Source organism: Mycteria americana, chromosome 12, assembly GCF_035582795.1.
Source record: "Mycteria americana isolate JAX WOST 10 ecotype Jacksonville Zoo and Gardens chromosome 12, USCA_MyAme_1.0, whole genome shotgun sequence".
NCBI classification, from domain to species: Eukaryota; Metazoa; Chordata; class Aves; order Ciconiiformes; family Ciconiidae; genus Mycteria; species Mycteria americana.
Window position 1 is genome coordinate 18299142 of NC_134376.1, and position 24097 is coordinate 18323238.

The following is a 24097-nucleotide window of genomic DNA, read 5'->3' on the forward strand; positions in this document are numbered from 1 at the left end:
CCAGGGCCACCGTGGCCGTGTCCCGCATCCCCCGGCGAGGAAGCCAGAGCGGGGCCGGATCCGGCGGGGGCCGGGGGCCGCTGCGCCCCCGGCCCGGGCCCCGCGCAGGGCCGCGCTCCAGCCGCGGGTGCTCGCCGCCGGCCGGGCGGGTGCGCGGAGCGGAACGGAGCGGAGGAGCGGAGCGGAGCGGAGCGGAGCGGAGGAGCGGAGCTTGCGCTGCGGGCCCCTGCCTGGGGAAGGGGTTTCCAGCCCCTTCCCCTTCCCCGTCTGCTGCCGATGCCGGGACGGGGCTGGGATGGGGTTAACCCTTGGCAGCCGGGGTGGGAGGCGGACGGATGACGCCCCCCGGCCTGGGCAGCCCGCAGGGCTAAGGGGGGCGGCCCCGGGGCAGCCCCTCACCCTGGGGTGCTGCCTGCGTCACCCCACGGGACTCGCCGCGGGCAGGACCACCCGGGATGCTCACGGGGAGCGCAGTCCCCCGCAGCTGGTCCCCAGGGACGCTCCGGGAGCTCGGGCGTGGGACGCAGCCCCTGGCAGGGCCGGCCGGGGCCAGCCGCCCCAGAGGACGGTAACAGCCCCGCAAGCAGCCCGCGCACCAGGCGGCAGCGGCAGGCAGCCCTGCCCGCACCGGCGCGTCTTCCTCCTCTTGCTCCAAGCTGGAAATCCCTGGGGGAGCAAGGCCTGTGGTGCGCAGCCTGGCCGGGCCCCCCAGCCCGTCCGGGAGCCCCCAGCCCGGCCGGGACCCCCCAGCGACAGTGGGGGCACAGGCGGCACCCACAGCGAGCAGGGCCAAGGCAGAAGCCGGGGGCACCCCTGGAAGGGGGAGCGCCGTGGGGGCACAGGGAGGCGACCCCCCCCCCCCCCCCCTTGCCCTGCGCAGGGGCCGTGGAGCCGGGCCTGGGGTCCCCAGCTCCGGCCATGGCTGCCGGGGAGCAGGGGGGGGGGTCCGGCCGGGGCGGGGGCGCGGGCAGCACCTCCCCCTCCCCTCCCCTCTCTCCCTCCCTCCCGCTCTCCCTCCCCTCCCCTCCCCTCCCCCCGCGCCGGTCCCCTCCTCCTTCCCCTCCCGCCGAGGGCGGCCGGCGCCGTCCCGTCCCGTCCCGTCCCGTCGCGGGGCTCGGCGGGCTGAGCCGCGGCTCCGCTCCGCTCCGCTCCGCCCGGCGCTGCCGCCGCCTCCCCATGCGGGTGCCCCGGGTGGGCGGCAGCCGCCGGCCCCCCCCGCCCCGGCATGGCCCGGCTCTCCGTCAGGGAGCACCTGGACGGGATCCTCTCCGACTTCGAAGGTGCGGCCGGGGCTGCGACCCCCCCCCCGCGGGTGACCCCCGGGGGCTGCGAGACCCCCACTCGGGGCTGGGTGCCGGGGGGGGGATGCTGCTGGGGCTGGGCGTCTTGGGGGGATGGGATGCCCCCCCCGGGGCTGAGCATCGCGGGGGGCTGCGCTCCCCCCGGGGGCTGGGTCGCGTGTGGGGGGATGCCCCCCGGGGCTGCGCGTCGTGGGGGCTGCGCATCGGGAGGGCGCTAGGATGTCCCGAGGGACCGGCTGTCGTGGGGGGCCGCTCTCCCCCCCCCCCGGGGGCCGCGCACGGCGGGGTGCGCTCGGGTTGTGCCCGGCGGGGCGCACCCTCGGGGGGAGCCTGGCGGGGTGCGCCCGTGGGGGGGCGTGGGTGCACTGGGGGGGTGCGCCCGTGGGGTGGGCGGGGGGGGCCGGGGGGGGACTGCAGAGGGCTCCGGCGTGTGGGGGTGTGTGCGTGTGCGCACTCCGCCCGTGTTCGCGTGTGCCTGTGCGCACTCCCCGCGTGTGCGGGCTGCGGCCCGCGGCTGCGCTGCCCCCCGGGGCCGCCCGGGCGGGCCGGGGCTGCGGGGGGGCCGGGAGCCGCGTCCCGGTTGCTCCCCCCGGGGCGGCCCGGCCGCAGGAGGCAGCGGGACGGGTTTGTCTTTCTCTCGCCCGCGATTATCCCCGGCCGCTTCCCGGAGGCCGCGGCGGGAGGGGCCGGGGCCGGGGCCGGGGCCGGGCGGGGAGGGGCGGGCGGCGAAACCCGACCCCGGGGCTGCTGCTGCTGCCCTCGCCGGGGAGGAATGTGTGCACCTTCCCTGGGCACCTTAACCCCGCCGCTGCTGGGCCGCCCCCACCCCCTGCCACCCCCCCAGACCCCCCCATCCCCCTAAGAACCCCTGCCCGCCCCCCGCCCCGCCTCCCCCCGCTGCTGCCCCCCCCCGCTCTGCCCCGTCACTCCGGACACGGCTCGGGGCAGCCAAAGCCACGGGTGAGGACATGAGCTGTAACCAGGGGCAGGTTTGGGGTGGAAGGAGGCATTTTGGCGTGTCCCCGGTGGTGCCGAATCAGGGAGATGGATATGGGGAGGGGGATGCCGTCCCCGCGTCCCCATGGCCCCCGGCACTGTGCCCAGCTGGGGAGGGGCAGGGCCGGCCGGAGCAATAACCTGCCTGGCCGAGAACTGTTATTAGCAGCGCCCGCGCCCCGGCCCCTGACCCCGGCCCAGCCCCGGGCACAGGGGTGAGCTGGGGAGGGGACGGGACCCCCACCGCCCCGCGGCCCCCGGCACTGGTGGCCAAGCCGGGGCAGCGGCCGCGGGGCCGAGGAGGAGGAGGGCGAGGGCGGCCTCGTGCCAGCGGGTGCCGTGCCGCGGCAGGCCGGCGCACGTGCCGGGATGAAGGGGCGCAGCGTGGGCCGCCCCCCCAGCCTCCCTGCCGGAGGCAGCCACCCGCCGCTTGGCAGCGGGGTGCGGCGGGGGCGAGGAAGGCTGCCCGGCGGGGGCCCGGGCCCCCCGTGCTCTCCTGGGGGCCGGGGAACCGGCTGCCAGTGCCGCTTCGGCAGAGCTGGCAAGAGCACGGCTCCCGGGGGGCCCCGCGCTGCGGCGGGAGGGAGGGAGGGAGGGAGGGGGCGGCCGCCCTGTGAAGGCGCTGCCTGCCCCCGGGGGCTTCGCGGGGGTCCCGGCTGCTCAGACCTGCCGTGGCAGTGCCTGGCCGGGCCGTGGTGCCCAGGGGGAGAGGGCCCGCCACTGCTGCCCGGCAGCTGCTCCGGCAAGAGGCTTTGCACCGGAGCCAGGTGCCGCGATGCCCACGGGGTGGTCGGGGGGGTCTGCGTGGGGAGCGTGTTCGCACCGCCGGCAGCCCTGGGGCCACGGCGTGGGCTCATGGTTGCCGTCAGGGCTGCAAAGCCGCGTGGGAGGCACGGCTGCGGCCTCCCGCATGGACTGTAACGTTACTGCTGCGTGTAGCGATAGCTCTGGCCTGCCTCGCCATCAGTAGGCTTCAGGGTTAATGCCCTGTCAGGGGACAGGAATCCTCCCAGCATGGCTGTTTGGATGGATGGAGGGGGAGAGGGTCAGGCGGGGGGGGATCCGGTTACTCGGGCTGGATCCCTTACAGGGGGAATAAAGCAGGCAGTGTGCTGTGTGGGGAGCTGACGGCACCGGCCGGCCGGGCGCAGATAAACCGCGGGGAACAATGATAAAAACCGCGGGGAACAATGCGGCAGGGCCGTGGGGCCGCCAGTGCCGAGCTGGTTTCCCATGCGGGACGGGCTCACAAACGGCCCTTTGGCACCCGGCTGCGCGGGGGGCACCTCTGGGTGCTGGCACGGTGCAGCGTGACACGGCACGGCTGGGGGTCCGTGCACGGGGGTGGCCGTGGGGTCAGCCGGCGAGGGGGCAGAGCCCGGCGGGTGCCTGGCCACAGGTGCCATCGGGTGCCACTCTCATGCCACCATTTCTCTCTCTCTGTCCCCAGCGCTCAAGAAATCGTTTGAGGCGGAGGATGGGGACGAGGTGCCCGGCTCCCTGCCAGTGTCCCCGCTGCCCTTGGGCACCGGCGAGTGCCACCAGCCGCTGCAGCCCGGCCACCAGCCCCACTTGGGCTCTGCTGCCGGCCCCAGCCCCGCTCCCAGCCCTGTGCTGCACAGCCGGCTCAGCACCAGCCTCTCCGCCAGCCGAGCCAACGGCACCACCGGCACTGGCATCGCCCGCGTCGCCTCCTTCCAGACCCGCCGGGGCTTTGCCGCGGGGCCGGGCAGTGACGGCGAGAGCCTCCGCAGCTCGTCCTCCAGCCTGGAGAGCCCTGCGCCCCCCCAGCTGCCGGGCCCCCCCCCGGCCACCGGCCCCGGCCTGAAGAAGGTCCCGTCCCACAGCAGCGTCTTCCCAGCAGAGCTGGAGCACCCCCTCCAAGGGGCCACTGCCAGCCACGGCTCGCTGCCGGCGCTGGACCTGCACATCGCCGAGGAGCCGGGGATGGGGACCCCCCCGCCGGACCCCCCGCCGTGGGGCACCTGGAGCCCTGCAAGCCAGCCGCACACCCGCCAGCCTTCCTCCTCCTCCTCCTCCTCCTCCCCGGCCCCATGCGATGGCACTGGGGTGGCCCCAGGGCCGCCCACGCTCCCCGGGGGGCCAGGGGGGCGGCTGCTGGGGGGGTGGGATGTGGCCCCCTGCACGCTGCCTCGGCCGCAGCTGAGGGTCAGCCTCGGCGCCAGCCCTGGCCCGGCCCGAAGGCCCCCGCCACTCCCCCGGGGCCAGGGGGAGGCAGCCCCGGCCCCCGCCGCCCCTTCCCCGGGGAGGGCTGAGGGGCTGCCGCTGCCGCCAGCCCCCCAGGCCACCCCCTTCAAGCTGGTGTCCCAGCCACAGACGGTGCAAGTGACCTCCCAGCCCGCCTTCCTGGGGGGGCTGGTGCTGGTGCCAGCCCTGGGGACCCCGGCAGCGCCTGGTGGAGCCGGGGCGAACCCCCCCGGTGCCAGGCTGGCGGGGCCGCAGGGACCCTGCGTGGCGGCGGCGGCTCCCGGCGAGGCTGCAGACGGCGGCTGGGCTGCGGTGACTCCGGAGCACGGTAGGACTCGCTCCTGTCCCCTCTCCCCTCTCCCCACCGGGACCCCCTTGCTGGGCGCAGCGTTGCCAAAACCTCCCAGTTGAGCCCCGCTGCCTCCAGCCTCCCCGGCGCTGCCAATGCCGGCGAGGGTGTTGATGCGGGGCTGTGGTGACGCCGGGGACAACACGGCCAGGGTGACTCCCGCCGGCACCCTCCTCCCCACCGGTGCCGGGGGGCCGCGGGGCGCGTCGGATGCCGCCCGGCACGGCGTGGCGCGTAGCAGCGGGGGGGCCACGCCATGAGGAGCCGAGCACGGCGCTGGCAGGGCTCCCGTCCCGCCCAGCCCCCGGGTGCCTGGCCAGCTTCCCGCGCCGCCCCAGCGCTGATCGTTTTCCCCGGTGCGGGGAGACAGGTCGGGACACATGTGCCCCATCGGCGGCAACGCTGAGCACCGGGGCCCCGCGCGTGCCGGCTATCGCCGCAATCTTGTCCCGCATCCAGCGCTTTCTTCCCCTCTCATCCCTCCTTGCCTTGGCACGGGGATGGATCCTGTTCCTCCCTTCCCGCGGGGAGGTGGCGGGGGGCCAAGGTGCGCTCGGCGCGTGCCTCGTGCCGGGGGGAGGATGTGGGGCTCCCCGGCACAGCCGTGCCCCCGGCTCCCACCACGCCGGCGTGGGCACCGCTGAGCCCGTGCCCGTCCCCAGGCCTGGGGCAGGGGACCCCCAGTGTCCCGCCTTCCCAGCGGCTGCCCCGGGGAAGGTTGGAGGGCGCCAGGGTGGCCGGGAGGCGGCCGCCACCGCTGGTGCTCCCTGTTTAGGTGCTTGGGGCTCATTGTCCGTCTCGCTGGGGTGTCATGAGAGCCGCCGTCGCCGGGCTCTAAGTACTGACGCCAGCGAAGGCATCCATACATCTGCTCCGGGCTGGGGTGAATCATCCCCCAGCAATGCCCGTGGCCGCACTGCCCAGCCAGCCCGGCTGCCCCGCCGACCTGCTGCTGCCCGCAGTGCTGGCCAGGGCGGAGGGGACGGTGCTCGGGGCCGAGCTGGGGTGATGGGGACACGGGGGGACGGTGCTCGGGGCCGAGCTGGGGTGATGGGGACACGGGGGGACGGTGCTCGGGGCTGAGCCAGGATGATGGGGACGTGAGGGGACAGTGCTCGGGTCCAAGGCAGGGTTCGGCAGGGCGGCGTGCCAAGGCTGCGGAGCGGGGCGCGAGCTGGCGGGCAGCGTGCGGGCGCTGGCTGTCCTGCAGATGGCACGGGACTGGCAGGCGCTGCTCGGGCACAGCGATTTCTGTGCCGGGAAGAGGTGGGGACGCACTGTTTCCTCTCCTGGGAGGCCACCGCGGCCCTCAGCTGGTGGCACCCGTGGGTGGCCGTGGGGCAGCATGGCGTGCTCAGTCCCAGGCCCCGTGGGAGGAAGCACCAAGCGAGCCGGTGGCCGCCGCGTTTCACTTCCACGCTGAAGGGAGCAAGCGAGCGCCCGGGTCGCCCACACAGGGCCCCGGGCGAGGAGGAGGAGGAGGAGCGGAGGAGGAGCTGTGGGCTGCAGCCTCCCTCCCCGCCTTGCACCCCAGGAGCCATTTGGCCCCGGTGACCAGCTCTTGGCGGCAGCAGCCCCGGCTCCGGCCGGCTCGCCCAGGTAGGGATGGCCGGGGCGGCAGCGGGCAGGGTGGCTGCGGGCAGGGGGGTGCTGCTTGCCGGGGCAGGGTGAGCCCCCCCGGTCCCCAGTGGGCAGGCGGTGCGGCGGGGTGCAGGGTTTCGCTTGATGGTTCACTTCTGCTTCTGCTCGCTGCCGGTACCCAGCGGCCCCCAGCCCCGTGCCGTGGCTCCCGCCCACGGCACAGCCGGCCGGGCAGGCTGGCTCCAGGTCTGGCTGCAGATGGGGTTTGTCACCACTGTCCCGTCCCCCTGGGTCGTGTTTGGCGCTGGGAGAGGCACCGGCGTTTCTGGATCATGCTCGGCCGGGCGGGTAGAGCTGCAGCGAGCTCCTCGCCGGTGCGGTGGGCGCCTCTCCCTCCGCATCCCTAAAATCCTCCATCCCTTTGCCGAGGGGGCCAGCTCCCTCCTGCCCACCCACCCTCGAGCCTTTGGGACCCGGCGCTGCGCTCTCCCCATCTGGCTGCGCTTCCTGGCTGAGGCGATGCCCGGTTCGGCACGGCGGCGAGCAGCCGGGCCGGGAGCTCCTCTCCTGGCTTGTCCTCTCCCAGCGCCCTCCATCCCCAGAGCCTTATTACAGGCTTCCCCCGGGGAGCCGGCCAATTAGCCCTGCATCAGTAATTACATCTGTGGAGGAGACCATGGACCCAGGATTACTCGTCCCTGCCTGGAAAATAAGAGCATCTTTAATGAGTCCTCGAACAGGTCTGGCTGCAGGAGCCATTAGCCCCGGAGGTGCGCGGTGATGCCAAAGAGCTTCCACGTGGCCACCCGGCCACTGGCCATCGCCGACGGGTCTTTTCGGCAGCGAGGGCAGGGACACGGGCGGCTCTGGCCCCACGGGGGAGGTGGATGCGGGTGCAGCACCCAGCGCCGCCACGCACCCCACGGCTCCGCCCGCCGGCCCTCCGGCTGTTTGCGTCTGCTCGGCGCCGCTGCCGGCACGGCACGAGGCGGTGGGCAACGGCCGAGCCCCTGCGTGGGTGCTGGGCCCCAGAGAGCGCCCGGGGAGCTGGGGGGTGCAGGCACCGCATCCTGCCTGCGCCCTGCCCGCGGTGCCCGGCCACCCCGGGTGGCTCCAGGCAGCGGCTGCATCGCTTGGTTCTGGATCTGTCCCGGCAACGGCCGGGGGCTGGCAGGGACCGGGGTGGGGGTGCAGGGGGGCCGGCGTCCCCCAGGAGCGGTGGGGTGCCCAGGTGAGCGTCGGGGGGGTCCCACCTCCCTGCCTGCCTGCAGAGCACCCTGGCTCAGCTGCGGGCAGCACCCTGCCTGCCCTCGGCCCCCCCGGCCGGGTGGCACCGCTGTCAACAGGAAGCCCCGAGCTGTTTCGCCACTTCCAAGGAACACCCCGACCCGTGGGGTGCGGGGAGCTGGGACACGCAGCGCTGCTGTCCCCAGCCCCGCCGCCTTCCTGGGCATCGCCGCCTGGCCGCGCTCCTGCCGTCGCCCCGGCCGGCTTTGCACCCGCCGGCGGGCACAGGGTGCTGGGTGCCCCTGCCGCCGGGCTGCTGTTGCCACGGCAACAAGTGATTTCGGCTCCACCGTCTCCTGGTACCCCAGGGCTGGCTCGGGCTGGACCCTGCCCGTGTGTCCCTCATCCCCAGGCCGCGCGGCACGTGGCTGCGGCCTCAGCAGGGCGGCTCGCCTCCCTCGGCAGCCTCGGCCATCGGCAAGCTGCCGCTCGAGCCTGCTGACGCCAAGAACCGGCTGGCACATATGTGGCAGGCGGGGATGCTGCGGCACGGGGGGACGCAGGCGCCGTGGGGCACTGCGGCAGCGGGGCTGGCGGCAGGGCCACCGCCCCTCACCTCGCCCCGCCGTGCCCGGGCCGTGGCTGGGCACGGGTGCTGCTCGGGGGGCACGGGGCAGGGTGGTCCCCGGTGCCAGGGAGCCGGTGGGTGCCAGCAGGCGTGGTACCCGCAGTCGAGCGTTCCCGCTCCCCTTTGGTGCCACCGCAGCCACCCGTGGGGGTGATGGGTGCCACGACGGGGGAGCGTCCCTGTGCTGGGGTCCCAGTACGCGCCGGCCTGGCTGGAGGCCGGCGGTGCCGTGTGCCGGGTGGGCACAGCCAGGCGGGCGCCTTCCCCACCCCGCCGGGCGACTGGCGAACTCGGCACAGGGTTCGGCTGTGGCGGGGAGGGGGCTGCGGGGGGGAGGGAGGGATGTTGCCGTGCTGGTCATGTGTGGGAGCGGCAGCTTTGCCGGAGCTGGGTTTGGTGCCAGCCGGGGGCTGGCGGCGCGGGGGGGGGGGGGGGCCGGGCTGCGGCGCTGATGGGGATGGGGATGCTGATGGCGCCTGGGGGACCACCCCGACCGTAGTGGGGTGCTGAGCGAGGGCACCGCGGCACTGAGGTAGGACCCGAACAATGGCCGTGCCGGGGAGGAGAAGGAGGAGGAGGAAGAAAGGGCTCGGGGGCCCCCAAGCTGCCGCACAAAGGGCTGGGGCGGGTGTGGGGCTCCGGTGGCCCCCAAGCTGGGGCGCGCTCTGGGCCTGGTCCCCGGCCAAACCCCACGCGTCCCTGGGGCTCAGGGTTGCGCCGGTGCCTGTGCTGCCCTCCCCAGCACCCCCCGGGGCCGCAGGCGGGTGCCCCTCGCCCCGGCAGGGGCCGATGCCTGGGTACGATGTGGGGTGCCACGTCCCGCCCCGTGCCCGGAGCCCCCCGGGTGCCCTGGGGCCGGAGCGGTGCTGCAGGAGGTGGCCTCGCCGTGGGTGGCAGCGTGGGCTGGGCGAAGGGTGCCGGCGGTGGCCGCGGTGCCCGATGCGACCGCCTTACAGAGCAACCGGTGGCACCGAGGGGGACGGGCAGGGCTGCCCGGTGGCGTGGCCACCCCGAGGATGCGGGGATGGCACTAGGCACCTCCCCGTCCCCCTCCGCCCACGGGGTGCCGGGGAGGGGGCGGCGTGCCCCGTTGCCATGCCGAGCCTCACCGGCTGCCAGGAATGTGCCGGGGCTGCGTGCCCGCCGGGGCGGCTGCTGCTGGGGCAACGGTGCCGGCAGAGTGGTGGGCACGGGGGGGGTCTGGACTCACCCGCCTTTGCCCACCCATGCAGGGAGCAGCCTGGAGCCCGAGGAGCGCAGCATGGAGCCGCCGGCCATGCCGGAGGAGGAGGTGTCCCTCACCGTGGCGTCTGGTCCAGCTGGTTGCCAGCTCTTCGGTTACGTGGGAATCGAGGCCGTGCTCGACCAGATGAAAATCAAAACCATGAAGACGGGCTTCGAGTTCAACATCATGGTTGTGGGTGAGCGCCGGCCGTGGGGTTTGCTCCCGGTTGGGGCAGGAATCCTGGCTCCAGTCCCGCCGTGCCGGGGGAGATCGTGCTTTTAAGGGATTTTAAGGGGTTTAAGCAGCAAGAAATTAAAGAGGAGCAACATCCCGTACCCCGTAACGTAGCAATGCTGATGGGTGAGCTCATCCCAGCCTCTGGGGTGCTCCCGAATGGGTACCAAGGTGTTACTATCCTAGGGAATAAATTTATTGGGGGGATAAACCAGAGCTATCCCAACCTTTGGGATGCTCCCGAATGGATACTGAGCTGTTATCACCTTGGGGGAATAAATTTATTGGGGGGACAGACCAGAGCTGTCCCAACCTCCGGGATGCTCCCGAATGGGTACCAAGGCGTTACCACCTTGGGGGAGTAAATTCATTGCGGGGGGACAAACCGGAGCTATCCCAGCCTCTGGGATGCTCCCAAATGGATACCGAGGTGTTATTGCCCTGGGGGAATTAATTTATCGGGGGGGATAAACCGGAGCTGTCGGCGTCCCCGCAGGGCAGAGCGGGCTGGGGAAGTCGACGATGGTGAACACCCTCTTCAAGTCCAAGGTGAGCCGCAAAGCCTCGCAGCCCAGCCAGGAGGAACGCATCCCCAAGACGGTGCAGCTGCAGTCCATCACCCACGGTAAGGTCACCACCATGGGGTCGTGTCCCACCGACCCCCGCCCCCTGCTTCTCCCCATTGCTTGGTCCCCGCTGACCCACATCCCTGCCCCATAGTCATCGAGGAGAAGGGTGTGAAGATGAAGCTGACGGTGACGGACACGCCGGGGTTTGGGGACCAGATCAACAACGAGAACTGGTAGGACGCAACTGGAGGCGGCATCCCAGCTTGGTGGGTGGCAATTTGGGGTGGAGGTTTGAGCTCAGATGCCATCCCCCAACTCCTCGTCCCCAGCTGGGACCCCATCATCAAATACATCAACGAGCAGTACGAGAGGTACCTACGTGAGGAGATCCTCATCACCCGCAAGAGGAAGATCCCGGACACCCGGGTCCACGGATGCGTCTACTTTGTCCCCCCGACGGGTCACTGGTGAGTCCCCACTGGCAGCAGCCATGGGTGCTCCCTGCTTGGTGGTGGGGTCACCCCACAGTGATGGTGGTGGGGTTACCCTGGGGCGGTGGTGGTGGGGTCACCCCGGGATGATGGTGGTCCCCGGCAGGCTGCGCCCACTGGACCTGGAGTTCATGCGGCGGCTCAGTAAGATCGTCAACGTGGTGCCGGTGATCGCCAAAGCTGACACGCTCACCCTGGAGGAACGGGCAGAGTTCAAGCAACGGGTGAGGGCAGGTCCCCGAGGGGCTCCCGGGGTGCCCCGTGTCCCCCCCACCCCCAGCTCAAGCCCCGTATCCCACAGATCCAGGAGGACCTGAAGACCCACGCCATCAGCGTGTACCCGCAGGAGGACTTTGACCAGGACCCGGACGACAGGGCACTGAACGACAGGATTCGGGTGAGTGCCGGCATGCTGGGATCGGGGATACCGGCCCCTGGGCCCCACGGTGGGGGAGAGGCAGCCCCGGGGGAGCCCAGCAGCACCCTGGGGCGAGCGTGCTCCCCTGCGCCGGCAGGAGAAGATCCCCTTCGCCGTGGTGGGGGCGGACCAGGAGCACCAGGTGAACGGCAAGCGGGTGCTGGGCCGCAAGACCAAGTGGGGCATCATTGAAGGTGAGCGGAGCCCCTTGCGCCCCCAGCCCTCCCCAGGTACGGCGGGGGGTCTGCCGGGGGCGCAGGGAGCAGCACCCACGGGTGCATTCCTGCCTGGGCGGGTGCCGGGGGGCGCTGAGCTGGCGGGGTGCGGAGCCGTGCCGGTGCACCGGCGGTACCCGGAGCCTGCTGGGGTGTGCTCCCTGGGCACCCCTCGGCCGCCCTGCCCTCCTGCCCGCACCCTGCCAGCCCCGCTGCCCGCTCCGCCTTGCTTTGCAGTAGAGAACCCGGCGCACTGCGAGTTCCCCCTCCTGCGGGACCTGCTGATCCGGTGAGCGGGGGACAGGGCGGGGGGTGCCGGCACCCCGCGGGGGGGGGGGGGGGGGGGGGACAGCGACCTGATGCCCTTCCTCCCCGCTGCCGCCCTGGGCAGGTCCCACCTGCAGGACCTGAAGGACATCACCCACAACGTCCATTACGAGAGCTACCGCGTGCGGCGGCTGAACGAGAGCAACCGGCCGGCACTGAACCCCCTCAACGGGCTGCCCAGCAAGGGCGAGGGCGGCAGCGACCCCTAAGCCGCCACGTCCCCCCCGGAGCCACCACTGGACCCCCGTGGCGGTGCCCGTCCCCTGCCTTCCAGTGGCTGTGCCTGGACTCTGCTTGGGGTGAGGAGCCCACACCGGTTTGGGGCGAGGAGCCCCCCAAGAGTGCCAGGCTGCCCCAGGTTGGGACCCCGGGTCCCTCATCCCCAAGCTCCGCCACGGGCACAGACCCTCTGGACCCTGCGCGGCATTAAAGGTCAACCCGGAGCCTTCAGCCTTTGCCATCGTCATCCTCCTGTTGGACCCCCCCCCCTTCCGACGTGCCACCACCCTCCCGTGCTGCTCCGGCCGCTGGGGCCACGGGGAGGGACCCCCCCCGGTGCTGTCGGGGTGCCCAGTGCCAGCACCGGCCAGGCACCCCGCGGAAGCGGTGGTGCTGCCAGCGGCAATGCTGCTGGTGCCGTGGGTGGCCGGGGTGGGCAGGGTGCCAGTCCCCTCCCCGCAGTCACCCCACCCGCCCTGCCCAGTGACGGCAGCTGGCGCAGCCGGACGTTGAGCTGCTTATCGGGTGGCGGAGGTGCCGGGAGGGGAGCGGAGGCGCTGGGATGGGAGGTGCTGCTTGGAGGGGGAGGGGGGATACACCCAGTTGCTCCCCGCTGTGGCACCCCCCTGCCAGGGGCACCCGGCACTGGGTGCAGCCCCCCCCCCCCAAACCCGTCGGGCGGACCCTGCGGTGCTGCCCTGCTGGCTGCCAGCCCCAGCGCAATGTGGCGATGGGGGTGTCGGGGCGGCTCCCCCGGTGCTCCAGGGGTGCCTCCCACTGCAGGCAGGGCTGGGGCGCGGTACCGGGACGGTGGCACACGGCGGCTCCCTGCCCCCCCCCGCCCCAGCCCCGCCGCCGGGCTCGGCGTCACCGCAAGCGCCGGCACCCTTTGCCTGGCCCCGCGTTAATGATCCACCCGCCCGTGCCGCTGCCACCAGCCCCCAGCAGGCACCCCGGCCAGCTGTGCCTGGCGGTGGTGGCAGTGGCGGCAGAGCCGGGGGTCCTCGGCACGGGCAGCTTGGGGGGCTGGCGGCTCCCTCCCCCGCGCCCCACCCCTCCATCCTAGCACCCAGATAAGAGCGGCTGCCGGCAGCACCCATTTCCTGGCGTGCGGTGTGGGTGGGAGAGCTGGCCGGGACCATGGCCGTGGCAACGGTGAACCTCCGCGCCGTGACCTCCTTGGTGGGCATCACCCGGCTCTTTGCCGTTGTGCTGTCCTGCCTTGCCTTCAGCTTGGTGGCCTCCACCAGGAACTTCGAGGGTTCCTACGGGACGTGGTGCATGTTCACCTGGTGCTTCTGCTTCGTTGTGACGCTGCTGGTGCTGGTGCTGGAGCTGCTGGAGCTCTACCCCAAGCTGCCGCTCTCCTGGGACGACTTCACTTCGGCTTTCTCCATGCTGGCAGCGTTGATGATCTTCACCACCTCGGTGGTCTTCCCCTCCACCTTCATCACCAGCCCCTGCAGCAGCAGTGAGTGTGCCCGGCAGGCCGTGGCCACCGCCGTCTCCTGCCTCTGCTTCCTCGCCTACGCCCTCGAGGTGGGGCTCACCCGCGCCAAGCCGGGGGACGTCAGCAGCTTCCTCTCCACTGTGCCCGGGCTCCTCAAGGTGTTTGAAGCCTACGTGGCCTGTCTCATTTTCTCCTTGCTGGATACCTACAGTTTGAAAGTTGGCCTGCAGTGGTGCGTGGCCGTCTACTCCATCTGCTTCATCGTCACCCTCATCATCATTGTCTCCACCATCGGCCGGTGCCTCACCTACATGTCCTGCCCGCTGGAGAAGATACTGGTGGGCTACAACGTCCTGGCCCTGGTGATGTACATCACCGCCACCGTCCTCTGGCCCCTCTACAGCTTCAGCGAGGGGACCCGCCCCAGCTCCTGCGGCAGGAACTGCTGGTGGGACAGGCACCTGGGAGTCACCTTCCTCACCATCTTCAACCTCATCGCCTACTTGGTGGACCTGGTCTACTCCACCAGGATGGTCTTCATCAGGGCACCTTCCTAAGGGCTCCGGGTGGCCCCGGTGGGGCAAGGGGTGGTGGGGCATGGCTGGGTGCCGGTGCGGGGCTGCTGGTGGAGCTGAGGAAGAGGTCGGATGCCTCGGAAAGCTCCTTCTCCCCGCGCCACAGCGGAGAGCCGTGGGGCACTCCCGGGGGGGTGTTCAGCCCCACGCCCCACGGGGTGCTGGGCTGGGGGGCTGGGCTGGGGGGGAACAGGGTGCTCCCAAAACCCTGGAGCTGGGGGGGGGGGGCTTTGGGATTAAATTGGGTCATTTTTCAGTTGCTTCTGCCTCCTCTTTCTTCCCCTTCCCGGCTTTCTGCGGGATCTTCCCCAGCGGCACGGGGGGCTCAGGGGTGAGAAACTGGGGGGCACCGGCAGCAGCGGGGGGGGCACTGGGCTTCAGCAAATCTTTTTTCTCCTCCCTGTTGACTCGGCACCAGAGCGAAGCAGGGCATGACCAGGAAAAAACCCAACCCGGATGCCTTTGCCTTGGCACCCGCACAGGACCCGGCGGAACGGGTTTGGGAGGAATGTGGCTGCTGGGGGGGTGCGACCGCCAGGTCCTCGTCACCGGCACTGTCACCCCAGCGGGAGCCCCGCTGGGTTTGGTGCCAGCCATGCTAGCGGGAGCCCCACGCGTGCTGCTTTACCTTTTGGGGGCTGCCAGGCAGTCCCCTGCCTGGGGGGAAAACAGGCTGGGGGGTGGCTGTCGCCCAGTGCCACCAGAGCTGGGGGTGCTGAGACGTGTCATCGGGAGGACGGTGGCACCGCAGGCCCGCATACCGGGAAGAAAGCAGCAGAGGGGTGCAGGCAGATAGGCAGCGGTGCAGGCAGAGGAAGGTGTGGCCGGCAGGCAGAGCTCCTGGCACGGCACTCCCGGATGTGGGATGGGTGCCCCGCGGGGCACCCAGGCAGGTTTTGGGGCCACTGTCCCTGTCTGCCGCTGCTTGCCCTGGCCCTAGCCACAGCCTGGGGCCATCCCCGCCACCTCGGGGCTGCTGGGGCCGCGGGGCAGCTGGAGTCCATCCCTGCTGCCTCGGGGCTGCCAGGGCCATGCCGGCGCCCGTCCCTGCTGCCTCGGGGCTGCCTCGGGGCCAAGCCAGGCGTGGCCCAAGGCCCATCCCCGCCGCCTCGGGGCTCGCTGGGGGCTATGGGGCGGGGTCCCCACCACCACGAGATGGCGCAGACCGGCTGCCGCAGCGGCTGCACCGGGGGAAGGTGGCGAAAGAGCCCGGACCCAACCTTGGACGCTGCACGGCACCCATGGGTGCCACGGTTCCCCGGGCGAGTGGAACCTCCTGTGCCAGGACCACTGCAGCGGGGGGTCCCAGCACCGCCGGGGACGGCAACGCCACGGGCTGCAGGGTGGCCTGGTGGGTGTCCCCTTTGCCTGGTCCACGTCCCCATGGTGGCCATCACCCCGTGACCGTGGCACCCTGGCACCAGACCGGCTGCTCCCCTGCACCCCGAGCAGCGAGGCCGGAGCGTGCCGCGATGCCACGCTCACACCGACTGGCGTGGCTTGGCCTTCCCGCTCCCGGCAGTGCCACGGGAGCCACTGGCAGCCTCCGAGGCAGAATTTTTGGAACAAATAAACTGAAAACCACACCGGCCGGGCACGGCCCTGCCCGGCACCCGAGCGCGGCTATTTTTAGTGCCCGGGTTGATTGAAATTCATGGAGGAAAGAGGCAGGGGAAGCGCAGTGATGGCGGTGGCTGTCGCCCGTTACGAGTTGTGGCGCTTCGTGCTGGTAACGTGTTCGGCTCCGGATGGCATGCGGGCAGTGCCGGCACATGGGGTGCGGTGAGGGTGGGGTGCAGGGGGCCGGGCTGGCAGGGGGGTGCAGGTGAGTGGGTGGAGGAGTGGGGGTGCAGGAGGAGGTTTGGGGGGCTCCCAGCTCCCTGCACCCGGCTGGGGGGAACAGCCCAGGGCGAGAGCCCGGGCCAGGGGGCCCCGTCGGGGTCGGGGCTCTGCGCCTGGGGAAGACCCCGGGGTGTGCCAGCCGGGGCACACGGCGACTGCTGAGGGTCCCCGGGAGCAGCCGCGACCCCGGTGCCGGTCTGTGCCGTGCTGGGGGAGCGCCGGTGCCGTGCCGAGGGACTCCCAGTGCCACACCGTGCCGGGCAGCCCCGGTGCCGGTGCGGTGCAGGTGTGGTGCTGGTGCCGGTGCAGTGCCGGTGCGGTGCAATACCGGTGCGGTGCGATGCCGGTGCTGGTGCTGGTGCCGGTGCCGTGCGGTGCGATGCCGGTGCCGGTGCGGTGCGATGCCGGTGCCGGTGCGGGTGCCGGTGCCGGTGCGGTGCGGTGCGGTGCCGGTGCATTCCTCCCCCTAGGGGTCGGTGTGCCGCGGCGCGGGAGGCGGTGCGGGAGGCGGCGCGCTCCTGCGCACGGCCCGGGGCGGCCGGGGCACGGCGGCGGCGGCGGCGGCGGCGGGGAGCGGGCACCGCCGCGGGCCCGGGTGAGTGCGGCCGGGGCGGGGGGCGGCGGGAGCCCCGGCCCCGCGGGGGATGCGGCGGGGCGGGCCGGGCGGGAGGGAGGGGAGCGGCGGGGAGGGGGCGGCGCAGCCCGGGCCGGGGGCAGCCGTGCCGGTGCTGCCGGTCCCGGCCCCGCGGTGCCCCGAGCCCGCCGCGGCTCGGGCAGCGCCCGCTCGTCCCGGCAGCGCGGCCGGCCGGCCCCCCCACCCCCACCCCGGGCAGCCCCGGAGCCCACTCCCGCCCCGGCCGGGACGTGTGTGTGTCCCCCCCCTCCCCGGGGCAGCCCCGGACCCCCGGGCCGGGATGGGGCAGGGACGCGGTGCCCCTGGGGGCCGGGCGGCCGCGGGGCGGCCCGGGGTGCCCCGTGCATCCCGGGTGTCCCCGGGTGTCCCCTCCCTCGCCGCGCCCTGCCGCATGCCGGGGCTGCCTCTGCCCCCCGGCCCGGCGCAGCGGGGTCCCGGGGCTGGGTGAGGAGCCCCCGGGGGGGCTCACGGCTTCCCGCGACCCGGCAGCAGCACCCAGCCCTCTTCCCTGTCAGCAGGGTGCCCCTGTGTCCCCCAAGGACGCTCCTGTGTCCCCCAGTGCCCCCAGGGATGCCTCTGTGTCCCCCAGTGCCTCTGGGCCCCCAGGGATGCCCCTGTGTCCCCAGCTGGACAAGCTGCCCCCCAGACAAGACCCCCTGTGAGCCCCCATCTGCCCCCTCCAAGGCCCGATCCCCCATTCAGGGTGCTGCCGGGGGGGCTCACGTCCCCTCCCTGCCCGTGGGGCTGGGGGCCATGGCCGGGAGCCCCCTGAGCTGCTCCGTCACCCCCCCTGAGCACCCCCAGCCCCGGCTGGAGTGGGCTGGGGGGCGAGCGGGGCAGCCCGGCAGTGCCGCTGGCTGGGATGGGTGCTGGGGGGCAGACCCAGCGGGGGTGCTGGCTGGGATGGGTGCTGGGGGGCAGCCTCGGGGTGGGTGCTCCAGCCCAGGGAAGGGACGTCCCACGCCAGGGACATGACCTGGGAGCAGGCCCCCGGGCAGGCCAGGGCGTGGGTGCCCAGGGGTGGGTCCCCGTGAGCATCGGCAGGTCTGATCCCATCCCGGCGTCCCTGCAACCCTCCCACTGCGCTGGCCACTGCGGTCGGGTGTGGATGTGGCACCCCAAAGGGATGGCACTGTATTTTGGGGGGACACGTGGGCTCCAAGAGAGCTGCCTAGGGGTGTGGGCGTCCGCCTGACAGGGAAGGGGTTAACGCCAGGGAGTTTTGGGGTGCCGGGGTGTCCCCAGCCGGGTACACCCAGGCTGCTCCTCGCACCGGTGACCTCACGCCACTGCCATGGCAACGGCTCATGAAGTCACCGGTGCCGAGAGCGGGGCGGCCGCCTCAAGCGTGGGGTGATGGGATGGGAGCGTGGGAGGCTGCCGAGCGCCGTCCCCCCGCTCTCACTGCGCCCCCGGGTCCCCCCAGAATGAGCTGTGCCCCCGCCAGCGCCCACGCCTCCGCCTGACCCCCGCCCTGCCCGCGCCACCATGCTCGTCAAGGAGTACCGCATCTGCATGCCGCTCACCACCGAGGAGGTGAGTGGGGGGCAGTGGGGCGCAGGGGCTGCCTGTGCCCCGAGGCCGGGCAGGAAAGGGGGGTGTCGGTTGGGAAGAGGGGTGCAGCGGCGAGGGGAGCCCCGAGCCCCTGGCCGCGGGTGCCAGGGACAGCTTGCCTGCAGGGACTCACCGATGGAGGGGGCTGTGGGTGGGGGTCCCGTACCCACAGCGGTGGGGTGCCAGGGGATCGGGTCCCTGCCCAGAGAGGGGCTGGGGGACACCGCGGCCCCCTTTGCCGTCCCCTCGTGGCACGGCTCGTGGCAGGGACCGTCTGCCTTGGCCGAGCCGCCGAGGTGTGCTTTCGCCACAGCCGTTGGGCTCGGGATGCTCCGTGCGAGTGCCGAGCTGCGTTTTGGGGTGCAGGCAGGGGGGACATCCCGTCCCTGGGCACGGTGGCCTTGGGGCACGGAGCCCAACGGCAGCACCGAGGGCTTCTCGGGAGCAGCCCAGTCCCAGGACCACGGGATGAGCCGGTGGGCAAAGGGCGCCAGGGGTTTGGGTGCCCGCGGCACCGCAGCGCTCGGGGCGGCTGCTCCGATGGGGAGCCCAGGCTCAACCCCTGCTCCGGCAGGGAGCCCGAGTCCCCATCAGCAAACAGCGGTGAAAGCCGGCAGCCAGCGGCATCCCCGGCCAAAGGTCGCTCGTGAGTGCCTGGTGCCGGTGGGGCCGTTTCAGGGAGCGGGGATCTGCGGCGGAGGTGCCCACGCCGGGCAGCACCAGCCCTCCCTGGGCACCGGTTTTGTGTTCGCACCCGGGGAAGGTTTTCAATTAGGCAGAGAGGGGCGATAAGATCGCGCTGGCGGTTAGGGCGATGGATGGGATCGTCAGCAGAACAATAAAGCACTTATTGTGCAGCCGCATCATCAAATACACACACACACATATACATACATATACCTACCTCACTCTCTATATATATAGTTTTCCCTAGCTCCCGGGTTGCTTCCTGAGCAGAAGGCCTCCAGGCACTCTGCAAGGCACTCGGACACCCGGGAAGAGCAGGGAGGGCAGGATCCGGCCCTCGCCTGGGCGCTGGAGCAGCCCCGGGGCAGGGGGGTTGAAACAGGGTGCCCTGGGAGACCCCTGCCCGCTGCACAGCTCGGGGTCTGTCAGCCCTTTGCTCCGTGCCTCAGTTTCCCCTCTCAGTGTGGTGTAGCTGGAAACCCGTTAGCCCAGCAGAGAGGAGCCCGTCCCGGCGCTGCGCCGGCAGCCGGCTCAGCCAGGAGGGTGCCAGGGCAGGGGACGGCAGCGCTGAGGCCGGGCGCTGTGGTTGCAGTACCGCGTGGGGCAGCTCTACACCATCAGCAAGCACAGTCACCAGGAGAGCGAGAAGGGCGAGGGCGTGGAGGTGGTGAAGAACGAGCCCCACGAGGACCCCGTCCACGGCCCCGGCCAGTTCACCGAGAAGCGCGTCCACCTCTCCAGGTGAGGCTGCGGCTCCGGCAAGGGGTGCTGGGTGGGGAGGGGGTCCTGGCTCCGTGGGGCGGCACCGCGGTGGGGGGCACGGGCAGGCATCGAGGCGGCCACATCCCTCCCTCCAAAATTCCCGGGGAAGATCCTTTCCGGGTCCTTGACACCCTACAGTGGGGCTGCACCCAGCTCCCAGGGGCGCATCCATCTTCGGGGGCTGCAGCTGTCTCTCAGGGGTGCACCCATCTTTGGGGGCTGCACCTATCTCTCAGGGTGTACCCATCTCCTGGGGTGCACTCATCTTGGGGGGGCTGCACCCGTCTCCCAGGCATGCACCCATCTTCAGGGGCTGCACCCGTCTCCCAGGGTGCACCCGTCTTCAGGGCCTGCACCCAGCCCTGGAGGTTGCACCCCTCTTGGGGGGCTGCACCCCTCTCCCAGTGGGTACCGGTGGGTGCCTCGGCTGCGGCGCGGGGCTCGGCGGGGATGCCCAGGCTGCTGCTCAGCCCGTCCCTGGGGTCTCCCCGCGTCCCCGCGCGCAGCTCCGGGTGCCCATTGGGCAGCCGCTGGCACCTGGCGCTGCCGTCCCCACGTCCCCGCCGCCAGCTGCAGCGTGCCGCGGTGCGGGCATCGGCTGCTCCCCCGCCGGGGAGTCGCTGGCGTGAGACGGGCTATTTTTAGCCGCTGCACTCACGATTCCCCTCTCGGGGATGGTATTTATAACGCCTGCAAATTAATCAAAACCCACCTCCCGGTTCTCCTGGGGGCCTGATCCTGCCCTGGGAGCGTGGGCAGCCACGGGGTGCTGGGCAGGGGTGCCAGGGGGCAATGGGGGTACCATGGGGTCCTGGCCCTAGGGAGGTTGGGGGGTCCTGGGGAAGGGGTGCGGGTCCCTGGGGAAGGGGGTAGGGGTGCCTGGGGAGGAAGTGGGGGTCCTGGGGAGAGGATGGGGACACTGGGGTAGGGGTGGGAGTCCTGGGGAGGTGGCATGGGTCCTTGGGGGGGTCCTGGGGTGCAGGTGATGGTCCTGGGGTGCAGATGAGGGTCCTGGGGAGGTGGCAGGTGTCCCTGGGGGGGTGCTGGGGTGCAGATGAGGGTCCTGGGGAGGTGGCAGGGGTCCCTGGGGGGTCCTGGGGTGCAGATGAGGGTCCTGGGGAGGTGGCAGGGGTCCCTGGGGGGGATGCTAGGGTGCAGATGAGGGTCCTGGGGAGGTGGCAGGGGTCCCTGGGGGGTCCTGGGGTGCAGATGAAGGTCCTGGGGAGGTGGCAGGGGTCCCTGGGGGGTCCTGGGGTGCAGATGAAGGTCCTGGGGAGGTGGCAGGGCTCCTTGGGGAGGGTGCTGGGGTGCAGATAAGGGTTCTGGAGAGGTGGCAGGGGTCCCTAGGGGAGTCCCTGGGGTGGAGGTGAGGGTGCATGGGGAGGTGCTGGGGTGGAGGGTCCTGGGGAGCAGTGGGCTCCCTGGGGAGGGGATGGGGGTCCGGGAGCCGGGGCTGTGCTGCGGCCACTGGGAGGGCTGGGCGGCACTGGGCAGGGCCGTGTCCCACCCTGAGCAGGGCCCCCCCGCCACGGTCCCCCACAGCAAACTGCCAAGCTGGGCGCGGGCGGTGACCCCCCGCATCTTCTACATCACGGAGAAGGCCTGGAACTACTACCCCTACACCATCACCGGTGAGCCCCGGGCAGGGCGCGGGGACGGGCGCCGCTGGGCACCCCTCTGCGGTGGCGGCGGCAGCGGGCTGCTGGGAGAGCCTGGCCAGGGCCGCTTCCCGGTCTCACCGCTCCCTCTCTCCCCCGTGATGCCACCCGGCGATGCCACCCCCTATGCTGACGTGCCACGGTGTCCCTGCAGAGTACACGGTAAGGAGGTGGCATGGGGGGGCCTGGCCCCTTCCCCAGCACCTGGCATGGCTGGGGAGGGGGCACTGGGGTGGGTGTCCCCTGGGGGTGGGTGTCCCTTGGGGTCAGCATCTATAGGGCTGGGTGTCCCTCGGGGCTTGGCGTCCCTCAGGGTGGGCGCCCCTCTGAGTGGGTGTCCTGGGGGCTGAGCATCCCTCGGGGTGGGCATCCTTGGGAGCGGGCGTCCCTCGGGACGGGCATCCCTCGGGGCCAGCTGACGGCCGCTCCCTGCAGTGCTCCTTCCTGCCCAAGTTCTCCATCTACATCGAGACCAAGTACGAGGACAACTGCGGGGACAGCGAAAACGTGAGTCTGCGCTGCAGCCGAGACCTGGCAAACTCATCGTGGGACATACACACACTCTCACCCTCCCTCCCCTCCCCAGATCTTCCGCAGCGATAAAATCCTGGGCGACCACGAGGTCTCCTTCCTGGACATTGCCTTCGACGAGATCCCCGAGCGTTACTACCGCAGCCTGGAGGTAGCAGGAGCGGGGATGGGGGAAGCTCCCCGGGGCCACCCCCTTGTCCCCCATCCCCGGGGGAGCTCACGGCCCTGCTCTGCCCCCCCCCCCCCCCCAGGACCCCCGTTTCTTCAGCTCGGCCAAGACGGGCCGGGGGCCGCTACGGGAGGGCTGGCGCCAGCACACCAAGCCCATCATGTGCTCCTACAAGCTGGTGAGCGTCAAGTTCGAGGTGTGGGGGCTGCAGACGCGGGTGGAGCAGTTTGTGCACAAGGTGAGGGGGGGCCGAGGCCGGGGGGGGGGAGCCTGGGGGGCAGCGACGGGGCGCTGACCCCCACGGTGCGTCGCAGGTGATCCGGGACATCCTGCTGATCGGGCACCGGCAGGCTTTCGCCTGGGTGGACGAGTGGTGCGGTGAGTCCACGGGGCCGCCCGGCGCTGCCGGTGAGGGGGGGACGCGGTCCCTGGGGGGGGCCTGGCCCCCCCGGGGCGGGAGGGGGCTGCGGGTTTAACTGCCGATGCCACTAACCCCACGGGCAGCTCCCGCTCTCCCCCCAGCTCCCCTGCAGCCTGCTGCCTGCGCTGCCCGCGCTGCCCGCGCTGCCCGCTCTGCTCGCTCCCCCTGCCCTCACGCCTGCCTGCACCCCCACACGCTGCCCGCTGCGCTGCACGCCTGGGGAAGGCTTGGCCGAAGCACGGGGCGGGGGAGAGGAGCCCCAGCATCCCTGCCTGCGCTGCCTGCACCCCGGCCTGGCAGGGAGACGCGCTGCGGGTGGCTGCCACGTGCGGGCACGGGGACGGGAGCCCCGGGTGTGGCGATGGCCAGCGGCGGGGGCCGTCCCGGTGAGCGGCTCTCTGCCTTCCAGACATGTCCCTGGAAGAGGTCCGGGCCTTCGAGACTCAGATGCAAGTGGCCACAAACCAAAAGCTGGGGAGCCAGCACCCCTAATCCCCGCCGCGGGGGCAGCCCTGCCGCACGCTGCCTGCAGGGGACGGAGACCCCGGACCCCGCCACGCTGCCTGCGGGCGGGTGCGGGCAGGGGGGCTTGTGCACGGTGCATGCCGAGCCCCCCCTGCACCCCGCGGCGGAGGGTCCCCCCCTGCCCGGCTGCCTTCCCCTCGTGTCCCCTGCCTGTGCTGCCCGCGCTGCCTGTCCGTCCCTTCCCTGCTGCTGGCTGGGCTGGTGCCGGAGCGGGGGGCTGGCCGCACTGCCCAGCGTCCCCTTCCCTGCCCGTCCCTCTGTCCCCAGCCCCCGTCCCCTTCCCGGCACCCAGCTCGGGGGGGAGCCGGTGCGCGGGGCACGGGCTGCCCCGGGACGCCGGGGCGCAGGACGCGGCCGTGCCGAGCGGCCCCAAGCCCGGCTGTGCTCGGCAGGGATGACAATGGAGGAGGTGCGGTGCTACGAGCGGGAGACGCAGGAGGCCACCAACGAGCTCATCGGCCTGGTGGCACCCACCATCTCGGTCAGCGAGGTGGGGCAGCCCACAGCCCCGCACTCGGCCCCTGCCAGCGCCCCCTCCACCCCCCTCAGCGACGAGGCCCCCGATTTCCTCGCTCCCCCCAAGACTCGCCCGCGCAAGAAGTCGGCGCCGGAGACCCTGACGCTGCCCGCGCTGCGGGAACGCGCTGGCGCCGAGTGACGCCAGCAGTGCCGCGCCGTGCCGCCTCCCCGGCTGGACCGTGCCAGCCCCGCCGCCCGCCACGGCCCCTCCAACAGGCGCGGACCCCAGGGAGGTACCCGCCGTTGGGGCGCGGGGAGCCCCGGGGGCGTACCGGCCTCCCCGAGCCATTGCGGGTGCCCACGTGGGACATCGCCATCATCGCTGTGCCGGACCCGCTGGCCGCACCGGGAGGGGACACTAGGCCGGCGCGGGTCCCCGGCAGCACGGGGTGACGCCGCAAGGGCCGGTTCGCTCAGCACCCCCCGCCCGGGTTTCCGCAGGGGCTGGCGAGCAGCGGGGTGGCAGCAGCCGGCGCCCACGTGCTGCAGCCGGGCAGCGGTGCCGGGCCGAGCAGCTGCAGGTCTCGGCGAGCGACGCTGGGAGCACCACCGGCGCAGGGGCACGGCGCGTGTGACGGTGACAGCCGGGTGCCTGTGCTGGGGCTCCCCGCGGGACCCCGGGGGCCACACAGCCCCGTGCACGGCAGGTCCCGCAGTCGGGGTCCCCTTGGCTGGCCCTCCGGGGGCTGTGGCTACCTGAGGGCGGCTGGGGCGGGCTCAGCCCTCCGTTTTCCTTGGGAAAACAAAGGCCTTTTCGGAAATAAAAGCTCGAGACACGGTGG

General features: G+C 72.5%; 3 protein-coding genes across 4 annotated transcripts; all 3 read left to right on the forward strand.

Moving 5' to 3' along the window:
• Window positions 1-1070: 1070 nt before the first annotated feature.
• LOC142416075 (septin-12-like) lies at window positions 1071-12104 on the forward strand. Of its 2 annotated transcripts, XM_075515166.1 has the most exons (11): window positions 1071-1280; window positions 3748-4833; window positions 9523-9711; window positions 10246-10374; window positions 10470-10551; window positions 10648-10785; window positions 10916-11033; window positions 11111-11206; window positions 11325-11421; window positions 11680-11731; window positions 11834-12104. In XM_075515166.1, the coding sequence occupies exons 1-11, from the start codon at window positions 1226-1228 to the stop codon at window positions 11976-11978; spliced, it is 2187 nt and encodes a 728-aa protein (XP_075371281.1). In that variant the 5' UTR covers window positions 1071-1225; the 3' UTR covers window positions 11979-12104. The 2 variants fall into 2 exon arrangements, with proteins under 2 accessions (XP_075371281.1, XP_075371282.1); XM_075515167.1 differs by lacking the exons at window positions 1071-1280; window positions 3748-4833 and adding an exon at window positions 6299-6453.
• Window positions 12105-12997: 893 nt separating this feature from the next.
• MYADM (myeloid associated differentiation marker) lies at window positions 12998-14138 on the forward strand. Its single transcript, XM_075515168.1, has one exon. It carries the CDS (start codon window positions 13129-13131, stop codon window positions 13993-13995), a length of 867 nt encoding a protein of 288 aa, XP_075371283.1. The 5' UTR covers window positions 12998-13128; the 3' UTR covers window positions 13996-14138.
• Window positions 14139-16769: 2631 nt separating this feature from the next.
• Window positions 16770-24096, forward strand: LOC142415946 (cytoplasmic phosphatidylinositol transfer protein 1-like). The gene is given in 10 exon segments (XM_075514910.1): window positions 16770-17958; window positions 17961-18025; window positions 19323-19471; window positions 21035-21123; window positions 21305-21312; window positions 21586-21657; window positions 21737-21832; window positions 21933-22088; window positions 22165-22228; window positions 23189-24096. Coding segments are annotated over 10 exon segments (1140 nt in total). The 5' UTR covers window positions 16770-17783; the 3' UTR covers window positions 23455-24096.
• The last annotated feature ends 1 nt before the right edge of the window (window position 24097 follows it).